Source organism: Pituophis catenifer, unplaced genomic scaffold (assembly GCF_029215685.1).
Source record: "Pituophis catenifer annectens isolate HBS135680 unplaced genomic scaffold, rPitCat1.0.hap2 SCAF_1, whole genome shotgun sequence".
Lineage (NCBI taxonomy): Eukaryota > Metazoa > Chordata > Lepidosauria > Squamata > Colubridae > Pituophis > Pituophis catenifer.
The window spans coordinates 231,655,771-231,675,357 of record NW_027256881.1 but is presented as its reverse complement, the minus strand read 5'-3'; the positions used below and the strand labels follow the sequence as shown (position 1 = coordinate 231,675,357).

Genomic DNA, 19,587 nt, shown 5'->3' with positions numbered 1-19,587 from the left:
GATGGATGGATGGATGGATGGATGGATGGATAGATAGATAGATAGATAGATAGATAGATAGATAGATAGATAGATAGATAGAGGATGGATGGATTGATAGATGATAGACGATAGATAGATAGATAGATAGATAGATAGATAGATAGATAGATAGATAGATAGATATAGATAGAGGATGGATGGATGGATAGATAAACTTTATTGTCACTTTGAATGTACACTAATGGGCATACATTAAAATGAAATTTCGTTGCATACAGCTGTCAAAGGGTCACCACCTCCAATATACACTACATAAACATGACTAAATAAATAGATACAAAATTATGTATTATACATAATACATATACATATACATAATACCCAAAATTATGAGGCCAGAGAAACAACACAGTCTAGTTCCGATGTATACATGTGCATGGCGAGAAAAATGAATCTTGTGAGTTTACCAGACGGATGGCTCAGGGAACAAAACTTTTACAGAGTCTCCTACTTGGTTTCTTAGCCTCCCTACATAAGTAGCAAATGCATGAAGTGTTTGACTCGGTTCACAGCCTCGTGTCTGGTTCATTCACTGCATAGGTTAGATTACATAACAAGGAAAAACTATACATAATACTGCATGATGTGCTTTGGTTCCATGGTTCATGAGAAAAAAAAAAAACTACCATCCACAGAAAAGGGTACAATTGTGCTGTAGAGGTAAAATGGCATTAAGAGAGCCCTTTTTTCTGCATCCACAAGATAGGAGGTGCACTGTGCTGTTTTAAATGAGTTTGGCTCTATATACCCATAAACGTTCATGGCCTCATGCCACACTGATAATAACTATGATTATTACGCACCATCAAATTGACCATGTAGATGTTCTCCATGAGGATCTGTCCATAACCTGGTCCTCTTTTAACGGTGCACTCATCGCCATTGTCCCAAAGGCGCTTTTTCAAGAAGCAACTGGACTTTCTGGTTTTTCTTTGTCGGTGTTTTCAAAGAAAAACCAGAAAGTCCAGTTGCCTCTTAAGAAAGCACCTTAGGGACAACCACCATGACCTGGATGGCTGAGAATCTCCATAGACACCCGTCATTGTAACAGTCTGTCACGCTAAATGCCTCAAATTTCAGCTTGCTTTGTTGCCATTTTAACATTAATTGTAGGCATCACGTTTTGTGAGCTTGTTGGTTTTATTATTTATGTGCCGTTCACATAAACGGGTTGTCAGCAGCGTGCGGCGAATAGAAATATAACCATGTTTTAAGAAAAATAATAAAGTCTCCATGGAAATGAATTTGAACACTATGGAGCTTCTTGGAGTACTGCGGTCTGTCACTTTATTAATGGGCTTTCAAGCCTTCTTCTGAAGCCTCCCCTGGTTCTTCCGAAAAGCTGTCACTTCCTCTCTGAATAGAGGCAGAAACAACTGTCCAAAGAAAAACAAGCAGAAAATTCGAACTGTCGCTCTAAGCCGTTACTATCTCTACTTTTGAAAAGCTGAACCTTTAGCACTGCGCGAGCGTGTGCGTGAGTGTGTGTGTGTGTGGGGGGGGGATTTCTTCCTTCACGTGCCGAAGGGGGCGATTCACGTGATTGACTTTACCATCAAGTTGGCATCCGCGAGTCGTTGTTGCCGCTGCCGCCGCCGCTACTACTTCCGGTTGCGGCTGTCAGGAGGACTTGCCGCTCCTCCCTTACCTCTTTGCTCATCGCTGGCAGAAGCGATGGCGAGCGGAGGCCCGAGCGTGCCAGTCACAGAGGAAGGGGAGGCGGTGACGGTGTCCGCACCCGGGACGGCAGAAGCTGAGGAAGAGGAAGAGGAAGAGCAGGAGGTGTTGGCTCTAGCCGTCCGGCTGAGGCGACGTCTGAGGGGCTGGGAAGCCACCGTGACGGCCGTGCAGCGGCTCTTGGTTTGGGAGAGGCCGCCGCAAAGCCTGGCCGGGGCCGTCGCGCTCGGAGCTGCTTTGTGGTGAGCCGGAGGGAAGAGACGGCGGCGCAAAGCAAAGCGCGGCTCTCGCGGGGCAGGCCCCGGAGGGGAAGGCGAGCGGACCTGGAGAGAAGTTTTTTTTTAGGACTCTTGAGCCGGAGTCCCTGGCCCTGCTGTGGCTACGGAGGCTGCTGGAAGAGGGTTGCGAAAAAGGGGGGCAGGCAGGCCTTTCACTGGAGCCCGAAATACTTGCAGAGGCTGAGAAGGGATTGATTCGTGGCGATGGAAACAGTGCCTAACCATAGCCATAAATTACTGTATAAATCTTTCCCTGAAAGGGCTGTGTGAGATCTCAGATCTTAAGCTCGCTTTTGGGTCTTGTAGTCGTCCTCCCCTCCCATTTTCCTTCATAAGGACTTCAAGGAGCCGCGCATAGGCGCACAAAAACATCTGGAGGAAGATTGGGCTGAGAAAACCACTGACTCAGTCACCCAATTAGGTTTCCTGAATAAATAGAAAGTGGGATTTGGTTGCTCCTTTGACCTAGGTTAAATTACAGCATGCTAAAAGCATATGGGTGTTCTCATGCGCAACCTTCTTAAAGAATGATTTCTCACTGATGGATTCCCATTAATCTTGCCAATCAGCTGTCCATATTCTTTTGGCTGTCTTGGAAAAGAGTTGGAGGAAATGAGAGATTTGGTCTACATTGTGTTAGATGGGCGTATGTGGGAACTATTAGATGGTGAATTTAGGGCTAAACGAAAGGTTCCATAGCCTTCAATTAGAAAATGGGTCATTGGTGTAGAGATGTAGGAGTGGGAGCTATCCCAAATTCTCACAACAGCTTTGTGTGGTAAATTAAACTCCACAGTATTGATGGTGGCCAGTGCTAGATAGTACAATACAGGCTAGTATCCAGGTTTCTCTCGGATCAAGTGCAGCGCTTAGAAACATGTTTTCTAATGCAGATTGTAAATTATTTATATATTCCTGAATACTGCAGCACGATATGATGGCTGTGTTGAAACAAGGATAATTTGATAATCTGATCTGCAGAAATAAAATAGTGAATTTTGTTTATTGTCAAGAGGCTGGTGAGTGAATGGTGATATAAACTGATTGAAATAAACGAATCTGATGTTTTAACTAAGGTAAATTACTTTTTCTTGAAGGGGTATGTCTGCAGGAACATCCTGCCTGCTACCAGGATATTTCTCTCAATGCCTCAGTTTATTGAATTAGGTATATAGAACATGGGGTGATCCGAGCCACAAATTGCAATCAGTTTAGTAAGAGTAGAATTTTTTTCTAATATATGAGCAGTGAGAAGGATGGCATGATATTAAGTTATAAATATAAAATTATACTGTTAATTGATAATTTGTAGAGATCACATGGTTGAATCACAGATAGACCTTTTGTGTTATTTGATGCCTGTATTCTTGATTTTACATTCTGGAAGTTTGTAGATTTCTTTTATATACTCCATAATGTTTGCTGTTGCAATATATTGATTCTTAACAACATAATTACAGACCACTTTTTTCCAATTTCCAAAAGAAATGTTTTCTAGCATATTGGATTTATTTTTCTAAGCAGTGAAACAGAAAACATGCATATTCTTATTTTATATTTATATCTAAGCATTCTCTGCCGTGCTGTAATGAATCCCCTCATACAGAGAGTAGCTAGATAAGTCTAAAAGAATGAGATTTAAATGATAAAAATGGATAGTTGTAGATAGAGTGCTGTAAAATTGTTTTGCGAGATCTATCAGTGATATAAGAGTCTTGAAAGTGTGTGATGCAAATTGTAAATCTCAAATATTTTGGTTTTACTTAAACAAAATTAGGCTTCACACTGTTTTTGGTTGCCTATATATAGAGATTCAGTACAGTGCCTTGGGTTAAAAATATAGTTCAAAGAGTGTTTGCATTTCAAAATTAATGACTCACCTACCTGATGAATCGTCAGGTATTTTATTTGTCTAAAGTATGCCAGTATTATCTATTTCGCCTTTGGGTAGCTCACCAGAGAGGTTGAAATCTTTCTAGTTTTGCCCTTAGGTACTAATGTAAATGCCAGGCTCTAATTTTTAGCAATTGAAGTATAGGGAGTGCCACTGAGTGATGCCACACAAAACAATCCTGTGCTGTTCTTGGTCAGGTAAATACCACTAATCTTACTTCCAGTAGAAGCACAAAGTAAAAAAGTACTATGTGAACCTAAGAAGATTATGCATTGGGTTATCTATTCCGGAGTTCTTGATCTAAATGAGTGCAGTCATAGTTCATCATGCAGAATTTAATATTTGTTATCTGTGGCTTTAGGTAATTTTTGTTCTTCATTACTCAGTGGGTAAATGGATTTTTTTCTATTTGTAAGTATTGCCAGCAGTTCTAGGATTGACTTGTGATAAACAAGAGCTGTTACTAGCAGTTACAGATCACTGGAGGTTTGCCCAGGAGTGTTTCTCATTAGATTGTGTATTCACTGCATACGATCCACATGGTTTGTAGTATACATCTTGGAACTGATTGCTTAGTCACTCCTGGCAGCGTGTACTAGGTTGTAAGCCCAAGAAGCTTTTGCTTACCCTCTGCCAGTTGAGATTTTGTCAAGCCTATAATTGCTGAGAATTGTTATGCTAGCACATTCCTTCCTTTCTAGCTATGTGGCTTCTGCACAGACAGCAACATTTAACAAGGCTGAATAGTAGAGTCCAGCAACTGCTGGAAAAAAAACAAAACAAAACATCCTGTTTATTCTTAGAGACAATGAGCTGACTCTCAGCAAAGCATATTCATGGATTGGAGCCATGCAGGGATTGGAATTGTATTTCCAGTGGCTGCTGTTATGAAGACTTGAATTAAAAATAGCCAGAGAATTTTGTGGCTATTCTGTGTAGTAACATTTTAGATACTCTCTATTACATGGGTATCAAACTTGTGGCATCACGTTGCTGTCACGTGACGTTTCATGACATTTTTCCCTTTCGTGGAACTGGAGTGGTGTGGCCTGAGTGTGACGCATCTGGCCCATGGGCCGCCAGTTGATACCCCTGTTCGACGACGATGAAAGAATTTACGTGGCTCTACCAGAAAAATAGTCATTATTGCGTTTTTAGAAGCCAGTCATGTTAGGCTTAAAATAGTTCAGATTCCTAGGTAATGTCTGCATAATCATTATAAATGTGTAGGTGCCTGTAATTTAACTACATTTTTCAGAATATATGTTTCCATGATGTACACACTTGTATTATAGGGGATAATAATAAAAATCTGATAAAAATCGAAAATCTGTATAAATGCAAATTTAAAAATCCTGAGTAAGTCGGACATCTATCTTAGACTTAAAGTCATAGACTTGCTTTTGACTCTGAAGCTATTTTTTTTTCAATTTTCTTTTATAATGAGAAAACAAATTTTCCAGGATTATTAAGATGGAATATAGATGTTGCTCTATTAAAAAGATACCTCATACTGATAAAACAGTAGAAAGTAATTGGAGTTGTTCTCATGTATAAAAAGGATGATTTTTAAAAAATTAATATAACTGCAACTATTGTATAATTTTTTTGATCATGACTGCATTTACTGTGCACTTAAACCCTTTCTACGCCTGTGAATGTTTTTGATTGGTCTTACATTTCTTTCCCAAAAGAAAGTATCTGCAAATGTAATACTCAGCAACACTTCAATACTGGGAACTACACATCTCTCTGCCTTGTCTCATCCTTAACCATGTAGCAAAAAATGAGACAGCTGCCTGCATTTTGTGAGGGAATTTGAAGAGCAATCTATTTAGCAATCTGCTAACGGAGATTCTCAGTCATCCAGGTCATGGTTGTCCCAAGGTGCTTTTTTTTCCAAGAGGCAACTGGACTTTCTGGTGCCTCTTGAAAAAAAAGCACCTTTGGGACAACCATGATCTGGATGACTGAGAATCTTCGTAGACATTTAGCTATGCACTTTGGGATAAACCCCCTTCAAATGGTACGGGAGTATGAACGGATTTCCAGAAAAATTGCAGACTACATTTGCACTTCAGTTTGAGATGCAGACAGCACAAACTCATCCCCAACAGCCTGCACCTGTGTTCAACAGTGAAGGGACACAGGGCAGAAAACATCCTGCTTTCTCACAGCTCCAACTTCTCAATGAAAACCAGAAAGTCCAATTGCGGGAGGAGGGGGGGAGAGCACCTTTGAGATATTTAGTCAAGACAAGCGCTGATGATGTTATCTAGTTAGAGTAATGAAATGTCTGTAAGGAAACATGCAAGCTCAGAGAGCACCAAGGACCCCTCATTTCAATCCTGAACTACAAATATTCTCCTTTATTGGTATTTAGCAATCTATTTGTGCTTATGGCAAGAGCACTCTGAAAAAAATCAATGTGGGTAAAGAAAGATTGGACCTTAGCACTGTTGCCATTACTGAGCCTTAGGCCAGGAACAGGCAATATGCTGGTCTCTTAGAGGCCACAGAAATTCAGCTCAAGAGTCATGAAGAACCCTACCAGCAGTTTTTCTGCTGACCAGATGACCAACTGGCAATAAACTGCCGGTTTCTTACTGCCCAAAACCCTGGCCAGACAACCAGGATGGCCTTTGGACAGAAACGTTTACCAACCTTTAATGATTGGGGAAGGATCAAAAATTGTATGAGAAATTCCATTAATTTCCTTTTTTTCTCCAAATCTTACACAAGTTGAGGAAGCTACTGCTCCCTTGAAATTCACTGTGGTCCAGAAGAAAGGGAAAGTAATTAATACATGATAATACAACTGAGTCAGGATAAATGGAATATTTTGTTATATTTTTATCAATACTTTTTATAATGCCTATCTTTGTGACTTTCCAGGTTGTTTTCCTCCACTTCATTACGTCCCCTGTTCCTCCTTAGTACTGGTTTTATTGGTATTTTGCTGTTGGAGAGATGGAAGCCCCAATTTTTATTGGATTTCTCAGGTAAGTGAACATAGTAAACGCAGTAGAAGTTAAGACTTTTGCAAATGTAGTCCATTACTTTTGGTTCTAATTCTGTTATTTCCTACTAGTGAAATTTAGGCTGGTTTTTTTCCCTTAAGAACCTTATGTAGCAAACAAGGGTGTTTCAGATCTATGAACTGGTGCTAAACACTATTTGACAATGGGAATTGCTGACTCAGGGGCATATCTATTTATGAGGCCATTTGTATTACAATTTGCTTGGATTTTACTTAAACTGAATTAAGGCAATGGTATATTTCAGTTGGTTTGCACAGTATTGTATTGTATTGTCCACTTAGGAAGCCACTGAGTATTAAAGTTTATTTTTCATCTAAAGGTACAGTAGTTGATAATGAACATCCTGGTTGTTGAGGCACTGGAGGAAGATCACAAGGAAAGACCAACTCCTACATGTTGTAGTATGAGATCTGGGATTTGAAAGTTATTCAGAAAACACTGCAGACATAGTATTTCTCAACAATATGTATGAGATTAAAATAACTACTACAAGAAAGAAACTGTTTGCAAGTTGTTAATCTCCATGAGTTTAATAATAATAAATTTAATTAATAGCTCATTAACTGAATGAATGGGTTATACCATTCATAATATTGGTTCAAGGAGTGAATGATAAAAGCAAGAAATTGTCAGATTCCCTATTTTAAGCAATTAGCATTGAATTAATGCTTCATTAATAACCTGATTTTTCTCCCATGTCTCTTGCCCAAAGAAATGCATTTTACCAGCTTAACTTCATGTTTTTGGTTGTGACAGCATTTGTAATGTTACAAAATAATGTTCAGGTGTGTTGATTGCCCTAGAGTTTTCATATGACATTCCTATAGTCCTATTCGGGTGAGTGGATGCTTGTGGAAACTTGGACAACCGGTTTTCTTTTTCTTCAAGAAGACGCGTTCCATAGTGTACATTTGTTGTCTTATGATAAAATCCTGGTGTAGTTGAAATTCCAGATGAGATATGGCATTGGTGATTAATTGTTGGTTCTTAAAAAGAGATGATTAAATGATTAGGAGTTTCATGGAGAGAGTATGGGATAATCTTTAGCTGTAGTCCATATAGAGGATTCTTCACTTTCGGCTCTTAAAGTTTTCATACAGTTTTCTTGCATTTATTTAGAAAAAATTTGTTTGCTTGTATTTATGCCAGTTTCTTGGTAAGTTTTATATATTTCTACTCCATATAGCTAAATTTGATTCTTTCCTTTGTAGACATTGTAAGAACACATGGTTTACAGTAATACTTGATAGTGACAAAAAAATCAGCAGGAGTCTGAATAACATTTTTATTAAAAAGCATGAGCTTTCAGGAGCTTATACGTTTTCATAAAATGTGTAGGTAAGAAAAGGTGCCAATTCTTGGGATTTTTCGGATTTACTTAAGAATCATTTTGACAGCTGCTCTTTGCAGAGGTGCATTAGAATTCTAAAAATTAGATATCTTTTTGGTGAACACTTATTGTTCAAACTGAAATCTACAAGGGATGCTTCTTTTCTAAGCATCCTACTGCATGCTGTTTATCATGCTGAGCATTTTCTTGAAGCTCTGTAATTCGGAATTTGGCAAAATAGACTTGTTTCTTTTGGATTCATCAGGGAATCCCAATGATCAAATTTATCAAATTATCAATTTTGCACTGGTTTTGAGAATTGATGCTTCTTTTGCATTTTCTAAGCTTCCAAAATAAAATAGGATGAAACAGATGAAACAGGGCTAATATTACTGAACGGGTTAATTAAGGCTGTACAGGCCTTTTCATCTCCTAGGAAGAGCTAAATAGGCTGATGTAAGCCAATCATAGTGCCCCAACACACGATGACTAGCTTTCACTCTCTTGCAGGCAGCACAGTATTCAGAATATTCACAGATGTAGTAAATACCCATTGTAATAAGCTGCTGAGTTAACAGTAGTTTTTCATGTGATAGAATAGACTCTTGTCTTTCATATGAGCACAGTAACTGTGATTATTGGGTGCCTGTGTTAGGGCTGTTTGCTAAATCTGGCTCACAAACTTCACAAGATTGTTTCCCATTGTTTCAATAAACTGTTCACAGTTTGTACACAACAGAAAAACCCTGATTGCAGTTTGTAGGGACTATATGCAGACCTTAATATTATAAGTAGCAGAACAGCATGACTGAAGCATCGAATACTCAAAACTGATGAAACTTTTCCGGATTCAGTTCTCTGTTGCAAAGAAGCTTATTCACAAACATTTTTACATGGTTGTTAAGACTTAAATGGCTGGACACAACTGAGTTGCTCTTTTGGCAGCTTTGCATTGCCATGTTTGACATGCTGTATGCCAAGAAAGTCCCAGTTTCTTCAACAATTCTGCTTAGGTATTTAGTTACCGTAGTTATATTTTTATTATTACTGAACCAGCATTAAAAAGATTTTGGAAAATAAAGATCTCAAAACATGATGTGAAATTAATGGAAAAAATATGATTTGAGGTCATAGGTGAAGCATAGCAATTATGTTATACATTTGAATATTGGAACATTTTATAATTTTCATATTTCATGACTTTAACCATAGTAGTCAGAGACACACTTAAAAAAATACAACAAAGAACTTGAATTTCTCCAGTATGGAAGCTTTTGTATAGCCCTCTTTTGTTGAGTGTTTTTGCTAAGATTTATTTATTTGGCTACCACTTATGGAAAAATCCGTGAGAATTCCAGTTCTGCATTTAGTTTTGACCAGATATTCAAGTGTTCAGGAAAGTTCTTCTGAGCGTCAACTACATCACTGTGCTATTTGGGAAATTGCAAAGTCTCAATTGAAAATACTGTTGTTGTTGTTGTTGTTGCTGTTGTTAATCTTCAGTTTGATTCACAGTCTGGGTCTGGTACAATAATTCAAGTCCTAACCAAGGACCTAAGAACTGTTAAGGTAGCATCTGAGTATATAGGGCAGTTCCGAGTAGGGTGGTGTTTTTTTTTGCAAAGTCAGGATATTCAGGTCTAGTAAGTTCAAAATTTCCAAGTATCTACGCAGCCTTTGGATGTTGCTCAAAGGGCTCCTATTACTATTGGAACAACCATTGATTTATTCCTCCATAATTGTTCAACTTCAATTTGCAAATTATTATTATTAAGTTTATATGATACCTGACTTCCAGTGCCTAATTTAGTCCATGAAATATTGTTAGTATATCTTAAATGGTTAGTAAATAGTTATTAGTATATGTTAATATAGTACCACAGTATTTGGGCAATTTCCAAAGTGTGCGTCTTTCTTTTCCTTAGTCCTTTACAGTTATAAAGCTAAGTTCTTTAGCTCTGTGTATACTGGATGATTGCTAAAGACCAATTTGTTGAAGAAAGAAACAACTACATGCTTATAGAACCTGAACTTCTATGTTTCATTTCTCAGTTAATGCTTTAACCCCACTCCACTTTTTTTTTTTATCCTGCAGTACAACCCATAGAAGAACCTGGGGGAGACAGGTAGGCATGCTCTTAATATTCTGGGGAAGATCTTTACTTCTGTCATTTTTCCTTGCTCTTGTCTGCCATTTAACTTCATATAGCTTAGTATTTTGATTTGTGATATTATTTGAAAAGTCCTTTCTAGAATATATTCTTTAACCTAGTTATTTGATCTTATTTTGTAGGATTGGGAACCGAAATACAAACATTTAATTATTACTTTATCATTGTCATATAAAAATTGTTCATCTGGGTGGATGTCCCTTCTGAAAATATTCTTATATTGGTTTAAAAGCCAAGCACTTTCAAACAAAGTTTGATGTTTTTAATTGGACCTTGGTTAGCTTCAGTATCTTTTTGTGTAAATTATTGTATTAAATACAATATTGGGGGTCATTTTGAAGACTTTGTTTACTAATATGTAGTTTTTATTTCAGTGACCATGAGATGACAGGAGCACAACCTCACCTGCTCAGTATTTCAGAACTCTGTCGTTGCTTGGCTGAGAGCTGGATTACCTTTAGGCTATACCAGCAGGAACTTCTGCAGTATAAGAAGCAAAACCCTGCCAAGGTAAGTACGGAACAGGGCCTTTCAAGTAAGAAGCCAAAGCGTAGTTATTGTTGTGCTAGGGAAAGTTGTCCCATGTTTGCCTTCAGAAGAAGGCATTAGAATGCATTGTCTCTGGGAGTTAGAACTTCATACCTAGACATTTTTCTGCAGGTTTGTTAAAATAGCTATATTTGGACATGGTCATCCTGGTGTACAAACAGTGATTTAAGCAGTGAGTTTAAAGCATTGCTCAATGTATGTGGAAACAAAAAAACTGTAATAGATGTTTTATTACTTCACTTCAGTTGAAATACAGGTAACACAAGTTATTTCCCAACAATCGTCCTTGGACAAGCATCTTTTTGATGGACCTATATATATTGGTATTTCTGTACAAAAAGGTGGCAACTGTGTGTTTCCTTTTGCTGTGTTTTCTAATCCAAAACATATACTGGGATAGTAGTGTGAAATGATCATTCAGACAACATACCTGGCCCTAGGAAAAAAGAAGAGGAAATGTGGGCATAAATTATAAGTAATGTTATGTTTTAAAATAGCATCTCAGCCTTTTTAAATAAACTGGACCACTCACAACATTTTTTTAATTAACTTGTTGCTTAACAAAGCTGTTCTTAAGACTTTTGTAGAATTTTTGTTCATAATATAATTTATAAGCAATTCCTGTTTTTTATTGTTATACTTATTAATTTAGGGTTTAATAACTTTTGTGCATTTGTGGTTAGTTTGCATATTACTTATTTTGATGCAGCCTTCTCTGTGGATTAATTATGACTTGTCCTAGGGAAGCAAAAAGCATCTTAATTAGTATCTACAAGAAGGACAGTGACCAATATGTTTCAAGCATGTAGCTTGCTGTTCTTGATTTTTTTCCTTCTGTTCAGAAGCTAACTATTAGCTAGCTGTTCTTATGAAGATCAGTCTTAGAGTACATAAAACAGATTTGTAGATGATTGCAAGCAACATTAAAGAATGAAAGGCCCCTGTAATTTGGGAGGCACTGTAAATCTGTTACAAGAAGGCTACGTATATTAGCTATTCTGAGAGTGTTTCTTTTTTCTAAACATTATTTTTGTTCCTCTTACTTCTGTTTGCCCAGTTCTGTGCCAGAATCTGCTCAGGATGCTTGATTCTAGCAATTGTAGGACACTATGTTCCGGGTATCATGATCTCCTACATTGCCTGTGAGTATGTTTAATCCTTTGCATCCCTTATAAAACTAAAGACACAATTTTACTAACAAATATTGCAAGCTTCTAGGCACTTTATAGGCACACACAGGCATGTTCAGCAAACCAATTTAAAAGAAAATACAGCAAAATTTTCAAATGGTATCGTGCAAATCTATCTCTAAAGCCAGTAGTAGAGCTATCAAATGGTGATATCTATTTCCTCTGCGAGTTTCATGAGGAAATAAAGCTTGGGGATAAATGCAATCATGTTTTTAGTGTGTGGGAAGCTAATGCAAGTACCTGCCAAAATTATTTTTGCAGTTCATTCAATTTCAGCTCTGGAATCTAAGGTTTGTTTTTTTCTGTTTATGCATTATTAACAACATTGATCCTGATCTTATGGTCTTCAGCTAGAGCAGGGATGTAAAATATGATTTCATTGAGGGCTGCATCAGGGTTGTGTTTGACCTCAGGGGGGCCGAGGGGGTCGTGGCTGGGGTGGGCATGGCCAGCTCAATGTCACTCATGTTGGTGGCACCTGTGGTGGCCCGAGCGCTCTGCCAGCGAAAACGGGCTCCTGGGCTCCATTTTCGGCTGTGATAGCCTCCTGCAACCCTCTGCCAGGGAAAATGGAGCATGCAAGCTCCGTTTTTGCTGGCAGAAGCATCATGGGCAGTCCATTGCTGTTTCCAGGGTGGCCCTGCGGGCCAGATCTAAGTACCCCATGGGCCAGATCCGGCCCACGGGCCTTGAGTTTGACACCCCTGAGCTAGGAGATTGAGCGCTGAATTTGTACAATTCTAGTACTATGTCAGGCACTGGGAGAATTACTGAACATAAGAAGCAGTGAGAGGGACTGGCAAATTGATGGTCCTAGAGAAGATATTAACTGCCTTAGCATCAGAGAATATATATGCTTTTAACATATCTCTGAGTTTTATCCATATTTCCAGTACTTAGTATTCTGCTGTGGCCGCTGGTAGTTTACCATGAACTCATTCAAAGAATGTATACCCGTTTGGAGCCCATCCTAATGAAACTGGACTACAGTATGAAGGTGGAGACTCTGCATCTTAAACATGAAAAGAAAAGTAAGACAACTGCTGCTTACTACTTAAAATACAGGTCAAAAATTACTAAAGAAAGGCTGGACTGACTGGCTTCTCCAGTTGGAACAGGGTGTAGAAAGCCTGTAGAAAATGTATGGATGTCAGTTTGCAAAAATTGGGACAAGGAGTGCGAAGAAGCACACACTGTAAAAAAACAACACTTTTTATAAAACAGTATTTTCCTGACCCTTTTTCTGTAGGACTAACTCACAGAAGCCATGGCCAGGGCCCGATTTTCCTATAGGCTAACTAGGCTTCAGCCTAGGGCCTCAAGATCAAGAGGGGCCTACATTCAAATTGTTAGCAAAATTAAAATTACACTTTCACTATAGGTGAAAGGGCCTCATAGGTGGAATAGCCTAGGGCCTCTTTTCATCTAAATCCGGCCCTGGCCATGGCCAATATTTATTTTGTTTTACTCTACAGAGCGTCAAGGAAAGATTGAGCCAGAAACTGGCAGTGAACCAATGGCAGAAACAGAAAGTGAGAGTGAAGCAGAACTGTCTGGCTACTCTCCAGTGGTAAGGGTGAGAGGAAAGAAGCAAAGGGTGAAGCATGATCAGGTGAAAGAACGGGGAGCCTGGAGATCTGACACAAACAGTCTGGAGACAAATGACTGAGCTGAACTTCACATTGGGGAAGGGGCAGTGGTGGGATTCTACCGGTTTGGACCGGTTCGGGCGAACCAGTAGCTCCGACTATCTGCTAGGAGCGAACCGGTTCATCCCAACGATCAGTTGGGCCCACCCGCCTGCCAGTGCTATTTTCCTACCTTTATCTCCTCAGCTAATATTGCGTGGCAGAGCCGATTGCCGCACAAATCAGCTGTGTTACTCCTCCGAAGAAACCCAGAAGTGAAGATTTGTTGAAACTACGTACGCACGCAATCATCGAAGCGGTTGTTAAGCTGGGAGGATCCCACCACTGGGAGGGGGTGGTGGGGAGGACAATCATTTGGTTTGCATCATTGAATGCTTCTACCCAATGGGCCTTTGAGTTCTTCAAGCATGATTGCTTCCTGTTTAGAACTTCTTTAGGTTTCGCATGATTTGTGTAGAGGCAAAATAATGACGGGAAGGGAACCTTTTTTAATCTCAAAGGCCACATTCACTTAGATAAGTCTACTCCACTGGAAGTAGCGTTCTTTTGTATTAGATAGTTGGAGCCCAGCAGGGCTAAGAGCCGAGTTGGCGCAGTGGTTAGAGTGCAGTACTGCAGCTACTTCAGCTGACTGCTAGTTCATCAGATCAGCGGATCATATCTCACCGGCTCAGGGTTGACTCAACCTTCCATCCTTCCGAGGTGGGTAAAATGAGGACCCAGATAATTGGGGGAAATATGCTATTTAGTATACTGTCTTTGGTGTAAGCCGTCCAGAGTCCTCGGAGAGTGGGCGGCATAGAAATACGAATAATAAATAAATAAATAAATAAATTTTAAGGAATGTTTTTTTTTAAAAAAAAAATCTTATACTCACACAAGTATATTCATGTGTCCCTCAACTCGGTAATAAATTTATATTTTATTTTAAAAAAAAAATTCACATTTTTTTCACAAATTTCAACACATTTTTATTTATTTTTGAACAATAATCATGTCATAGCCTCCTCTGAAAGAGGAGGCGAAATGTTTCAGACCAATCTTTTCCTGAGATTCTTACAGCTGACAGCTGGCAGATTCTTCGTGTTTTTGAATGTAATAATATAAATTCTATCAATGTTGACTGTTTGCAACACCTTTCCTTTAGGTTCATAGGTAGTAAGGTCCTCATAATTTTTAAATTATGAACTACTTTTCCCAATGTGGCAGTTTGTTAAACAATCAGAAGGAGCATTCTAGCAATCCATATGGATATCTTTGCTACCTCGCTATTTGGATTTGCTGCTGCTCCAGATTGTAGTTTCACTTGTATTCATCATAATTTGTTGAAGGAGTATGCAGCATCTAGGATAAGCATTGATCTGATAGGGGACATGGCTGGGTTGGCATTCAAGATACATTCTCTCTCTTGAGTTTTTAACTGAGCAAGTCCATCCTTGCAATGCAATCTTAATGTTATCTCTATTGCAGGTAGATGTGAAGAAGACAGCTCTGGCATTAGCAATCACAGATTCTGAACTCTCTGATGAGGAGGCATCTATCCTAGAAAGTGGAGGATTCACGGTCTCCAGAGCTACAACACCACAACTGACAGATGTGTCTGAAGGTGGTATATTCTTTCTCCCCGTACCAAGTTTCATATTTCAGCTTGGAGCTGTTGAATGATACAATACAAATTCTATATTGCTTTGTGGCAGAACTAAGAATTCATGAGAAAAATGAAGCAAGAACTGGAAAGGATCACATAATTCTGAATGTTTCTGGCTTCATGTAGATTGTAGTGTCTTTTCCATGTTAATTTTCTAACTGTTCAATTAATTTGGAAGTAATTAGTAATTCCCCTATCTTCGTTATGCTGATGCTACAAAAATTAACCCGGTTATATTACAGAATTATAAACAAAACTTCATTGGCTTCATTGAATTGGTTTTCACCACTTTTGCATTCTTTTTTTCTTCACCTCTACCCTCTTAACAAAATGGCAGCAAAGATGATTATCTACAGCAACCACACCGGCCTAGATCATAGCCTGTCCTTTAACTCTTCCTGAAAAGAGTTGTAGAAGAGGTTTTTGTCTGCCATTTCAGACCTGAAAAGAAGGAAGGAATTTCAATGGGGAATTCTCTTCCTTATAGATAAAACCAAAGCAGGAGTAATATGTTATAATATTAAATTTCCATTCATTGTTTGGAGTGGAGTGTGTGTATGGATCAAGTTCAAGTTTTGAATTAAACCTGCTTTGACAAGACTCAGAAATGGACTTTTGGAAATGCAAAGCTCTATGCTACGACTGGTCAATATAATTATGAGTTCTTTATAAACTGATTGAAATTTTATCATGTGTATTTACCAGTGGCACTTTATCCTTATAACAAGATATAATAAAGAAGAGCATTAGTAAGCATGCCTGTCTGGATTGTGACTTTTAGATTTGAACTAGCAGTACAGCTCTTGGCTTATAGAACTTCAGGCAGAGAAGCTGGCAAAACATTGTAATGCCACTCAGAAGGGGAGAAAAGGAACAAAAGCCAGGCAAGCGTGTTCAGAAATTTGTATAGTAAACAAGAGTCAAACCCATAGTTGAGCTCACAGCCACATTAAAGATTCAGGGCAGGAATCTCTGGAGTGCTGAAAGTTACGTGGTTACTAACTGCCTGTCTGCTTTTTTTAGATCTGGACCAGCAGAGCCTCCCCAGTGAGCCTGAAGAATCCTTCTCCAAGGATTTAGCAGAATTCCCTTCTGTGGAAGAGTTCCATTCCAAAGACTTGGGACCATCCAACGAAGATGACAATTTTGGGGTTCCCATTCAAAGTGCACAACAGCTAAACTCTGCTGAAGAGGAAGAGGAGGCGGAGGCGGCGGCAGCAGCAGCGGTAGCTGCCGCCATGAATTCGGACACATCCATTCTGTGCCTGGCATCACCCCTGCATTTTGTAAATACTCATTTCAATGGGAGTGGGCAGGCAATGGTGGGAGGAATCCCTGAATCCCAAACTACCTGTGCACAAGGTCTGGGGCTACACATCGATTCGTTGAGTCAAGAGATTGTCACTACGGCTATCAGTACAGTTGTGCAGAACACCCTGTCAGCTCTGCTCCACTCCTCAGAGGACACTGAAGGGCCTTGCTTCTCTGAGTTCTTGCCTACTGAACCTGAAGAGAGACTCAGTTTCCAGGCACAGCTATCTGAGAATGAGGAGGTGGGAACAGCTCCTCTGCCTGGGAGAGAAGAGGAGGAAGAGGAAGCTGATGATTTTGAGCTGCTTGATCAGAAGGAGCTGGAGCAAATGGATACAGAGCTGGGCCTTTCTGGAGAAACAGAAGCCCCAGGAGCTCCTTCTCAACCTCCGAAAGAACCATCACCCTGATCTCACTGTTCAGTCTTCTGTTTCTGTAGCTGCCAGAAAGGACAAACAGACACATAGAGAAGTTTAGGCCATACTGAAGGACAGATAGACACGTGGCAAAGTCCAAGCAAACCACCCATATTTGCAGTGTTATGTCTGGAATCGAAAATTGTTGTCCTCCTCCTAGTATTGGCCTCTCCATCAGGCCTCTGTTTCTGCCCATGCTTCTTAGTAATGATGCAGTCTTTGTCTGCTGCTGCAATTTTTCTGTCTTAGTCTGTTTTGTAGTTTTTATTTCGCACATATTTTCTGCTAGATATTCCTGCCACGACTTACTGCTCATCCCCATATATCCAGTAGGAAATAAAGGAGTTTTATTCAGCAGAGAGGGTGTAAATAATTTAAAGAGAACATTGGTCAGTTAATTGAACAGGAAGGAAAAACATTCTTGGAGAAATAGATTTGGGAGGGGGGTTTTTTGACAGAAAGTTGGGGAGTAGAAAGTATGTTTTCATGTAGTGATACCATGTAGAGAATTTTTTTCTGGGAAAATGAAGGCAATTTGGACTTAGCTACCTTGCACAGAAAGCAGGTGCTTCTGCAGTTCCAAGAACCAGTCCTACTCAAATATTTCAAACCTTCAGCCTATTTTCCTCTATACATAAGGTGAATATACACTATGCCCAATGGTTTCCAGGAAGGCATAGCCTGATTTTATTTATTCTGAACTAAATATCTAGTTGTCTGGAATTTTTTTAAAAATTCACTGGGAAGAACTCAAATTTAGTTGTAGAATCTGGAAGCCTTCCTCCTTCCCTTTCTGCTGCACTTTACAAATATTTTTGCTTGTTGGCAACAACCCTGCCCTAAAACATCCTGGGCAGAATGCGTTCTTCTAATGCCCTTAGCCTTGCCTCAGGGAGAGCAGCAGAGCAGCTAGAAAAGACATTATGTGAGACGCTAGAAAGAATTCTAGTGTCAAAGGGGAGGAAGGATTTTCGTTTTGCCTATCAACTCCCTTCACTTTTGAAAGACCAAGCATTTCAATTGTAATATTTTTGCTAATTGGAACAGTATGTACATTTCTATTTACAGGAGGAAGAACTGGGCAAGATGGTCTCCCCTCCCGCCCTCCCTCCCAAAAAGTGGCCGATGTCCGTAGGGATAGTTTGTGGAATGTTACAGGAAACACAGTGAAACATAAAATGGCTTTATAAGATTGCAAGGGTCAATTTTTTTTACTCTGAAGTAGCAGAGTTACCGCAAAGCTACAACTGTTTAGCAGTGGCCTTCTTAATTGAATGGCTCTTGGTTTGTTCCCTCACTTCTGCCCATTTCAGCCAGTTTTCCCATGAATTGTCAGTCTTGGTATTGTTGCTTGTTCTCCAAGGGACTACAAGCCATAGTGCAAAAACAGCATTATGATTTGGTAGTCCTTCTATTGTGTAAAGTATTCAAAATATACAGTATGTCATCCAGCTGTTGGTGGGCTAGGATGAAGAGAAATTGCAAGTTCAATTTACAGATGCGGGCTCCAGATCTGTTGCCAGTTCCATAAGATTTTGCCCTTGAGCTGCGCTTCTAAATTACTGGACTATGGTGCATGAAAGGCATCTGAGGAAATCCAAATGCCTCTGCAATTCCTGCCCCCACACCCAACCTCTCCCCCTACGTTTGACAACTGCTAGGAAAATAACTACTTACTGCCTTCTTTCTCTTTCTCCATTCAGTCTTCTGATAAAAGGTAATGGATTTGTAGATGTCTGCTAGCACAACTGTTTTGTTGGCCAGAGCTGGCCCCTTTTCTGTCCTGTATTGCCTGCCCCTCCCTCAAAAGGAGTGGAGTGGGGTGACTGTGAATAACAGCTTCCTCTTACTGTCTGCACTTTGGAAACAGGCAGCTTTGTGGCACTGAGTGTAAAGCCTGCCCACCCTTTGTGTTGTGCCCTGGCAACAATTTTTCCACCCCTCTCAATGAAAAAGCCCTAACGTTTTCTTTCTGATGCAGAAGGCATGTATTGTGTTGATATTTCTCTCTGGTTCTTTATGCTTTCTTCCTTTCCTTTGGTGGCAGCAATGCCCTGCTGCTCCAGGATAGAGGCTCCTAATGAAGGGCTGGGAAATAGCTATTATCATTGCCCGGGAAAGGTGAAAGGCTCTAAATTGTGTAGCAGTGTTTATTCTATGGCTAAATATTTAAAAAAATGAAATGTAGTCTTTTTAATAAAAAAAAGGTTAAAGATTTGAATTTTGGGTGAAAGATTTTTTTTTCTTAGTCAACTTATCAAGAGTCCCAGTTTGCACATTTTCTACTTCCATCAATGTGTGCAGGTGTGAACAGTGATTCCTAAGTCAACACTGGAAAGCTATTACAGGTAGTCCTTGAATTACAACCACAATTGAGGCCAAAATTTATAT

General features: G+C 39.4%; 1 protein-coding gene across 1 annotated transcript; it reads left to right on the top strand.

Annotated features, from left to right (window-relative positions):
• The first annotated feature begins 1,679 nt into the window (after positions 1-1,679).
• RETREG2 (reticulophagy regulator family member 2) lies at positions 1,680-19,417 on the top strand. The gene is made up of 9 exons (XM_070954784.1): positions 1,680-1,961; positions 6,787-6,893; positions 10,358-10,388; positions 10,808-10,943; positions 12,040-12,124; positions 13,066-13,203; positions 13,648-13,742; positions 15,292-15,427; positions 16,493-19,417. Exons 1-9 carry the CDS (start codon positions 1,717-1,719, stop codon positions 17,188-17,190), a joined length of 1,671 nt encoding a protein of 556 aa, XP_070810885.1. The 5' UTR covers positions 1,680-1,716; the 3' UTR covers positions 17,191-19,417.
• Positions 19,418-19,587: the final 170 nt, after the last annotated feature.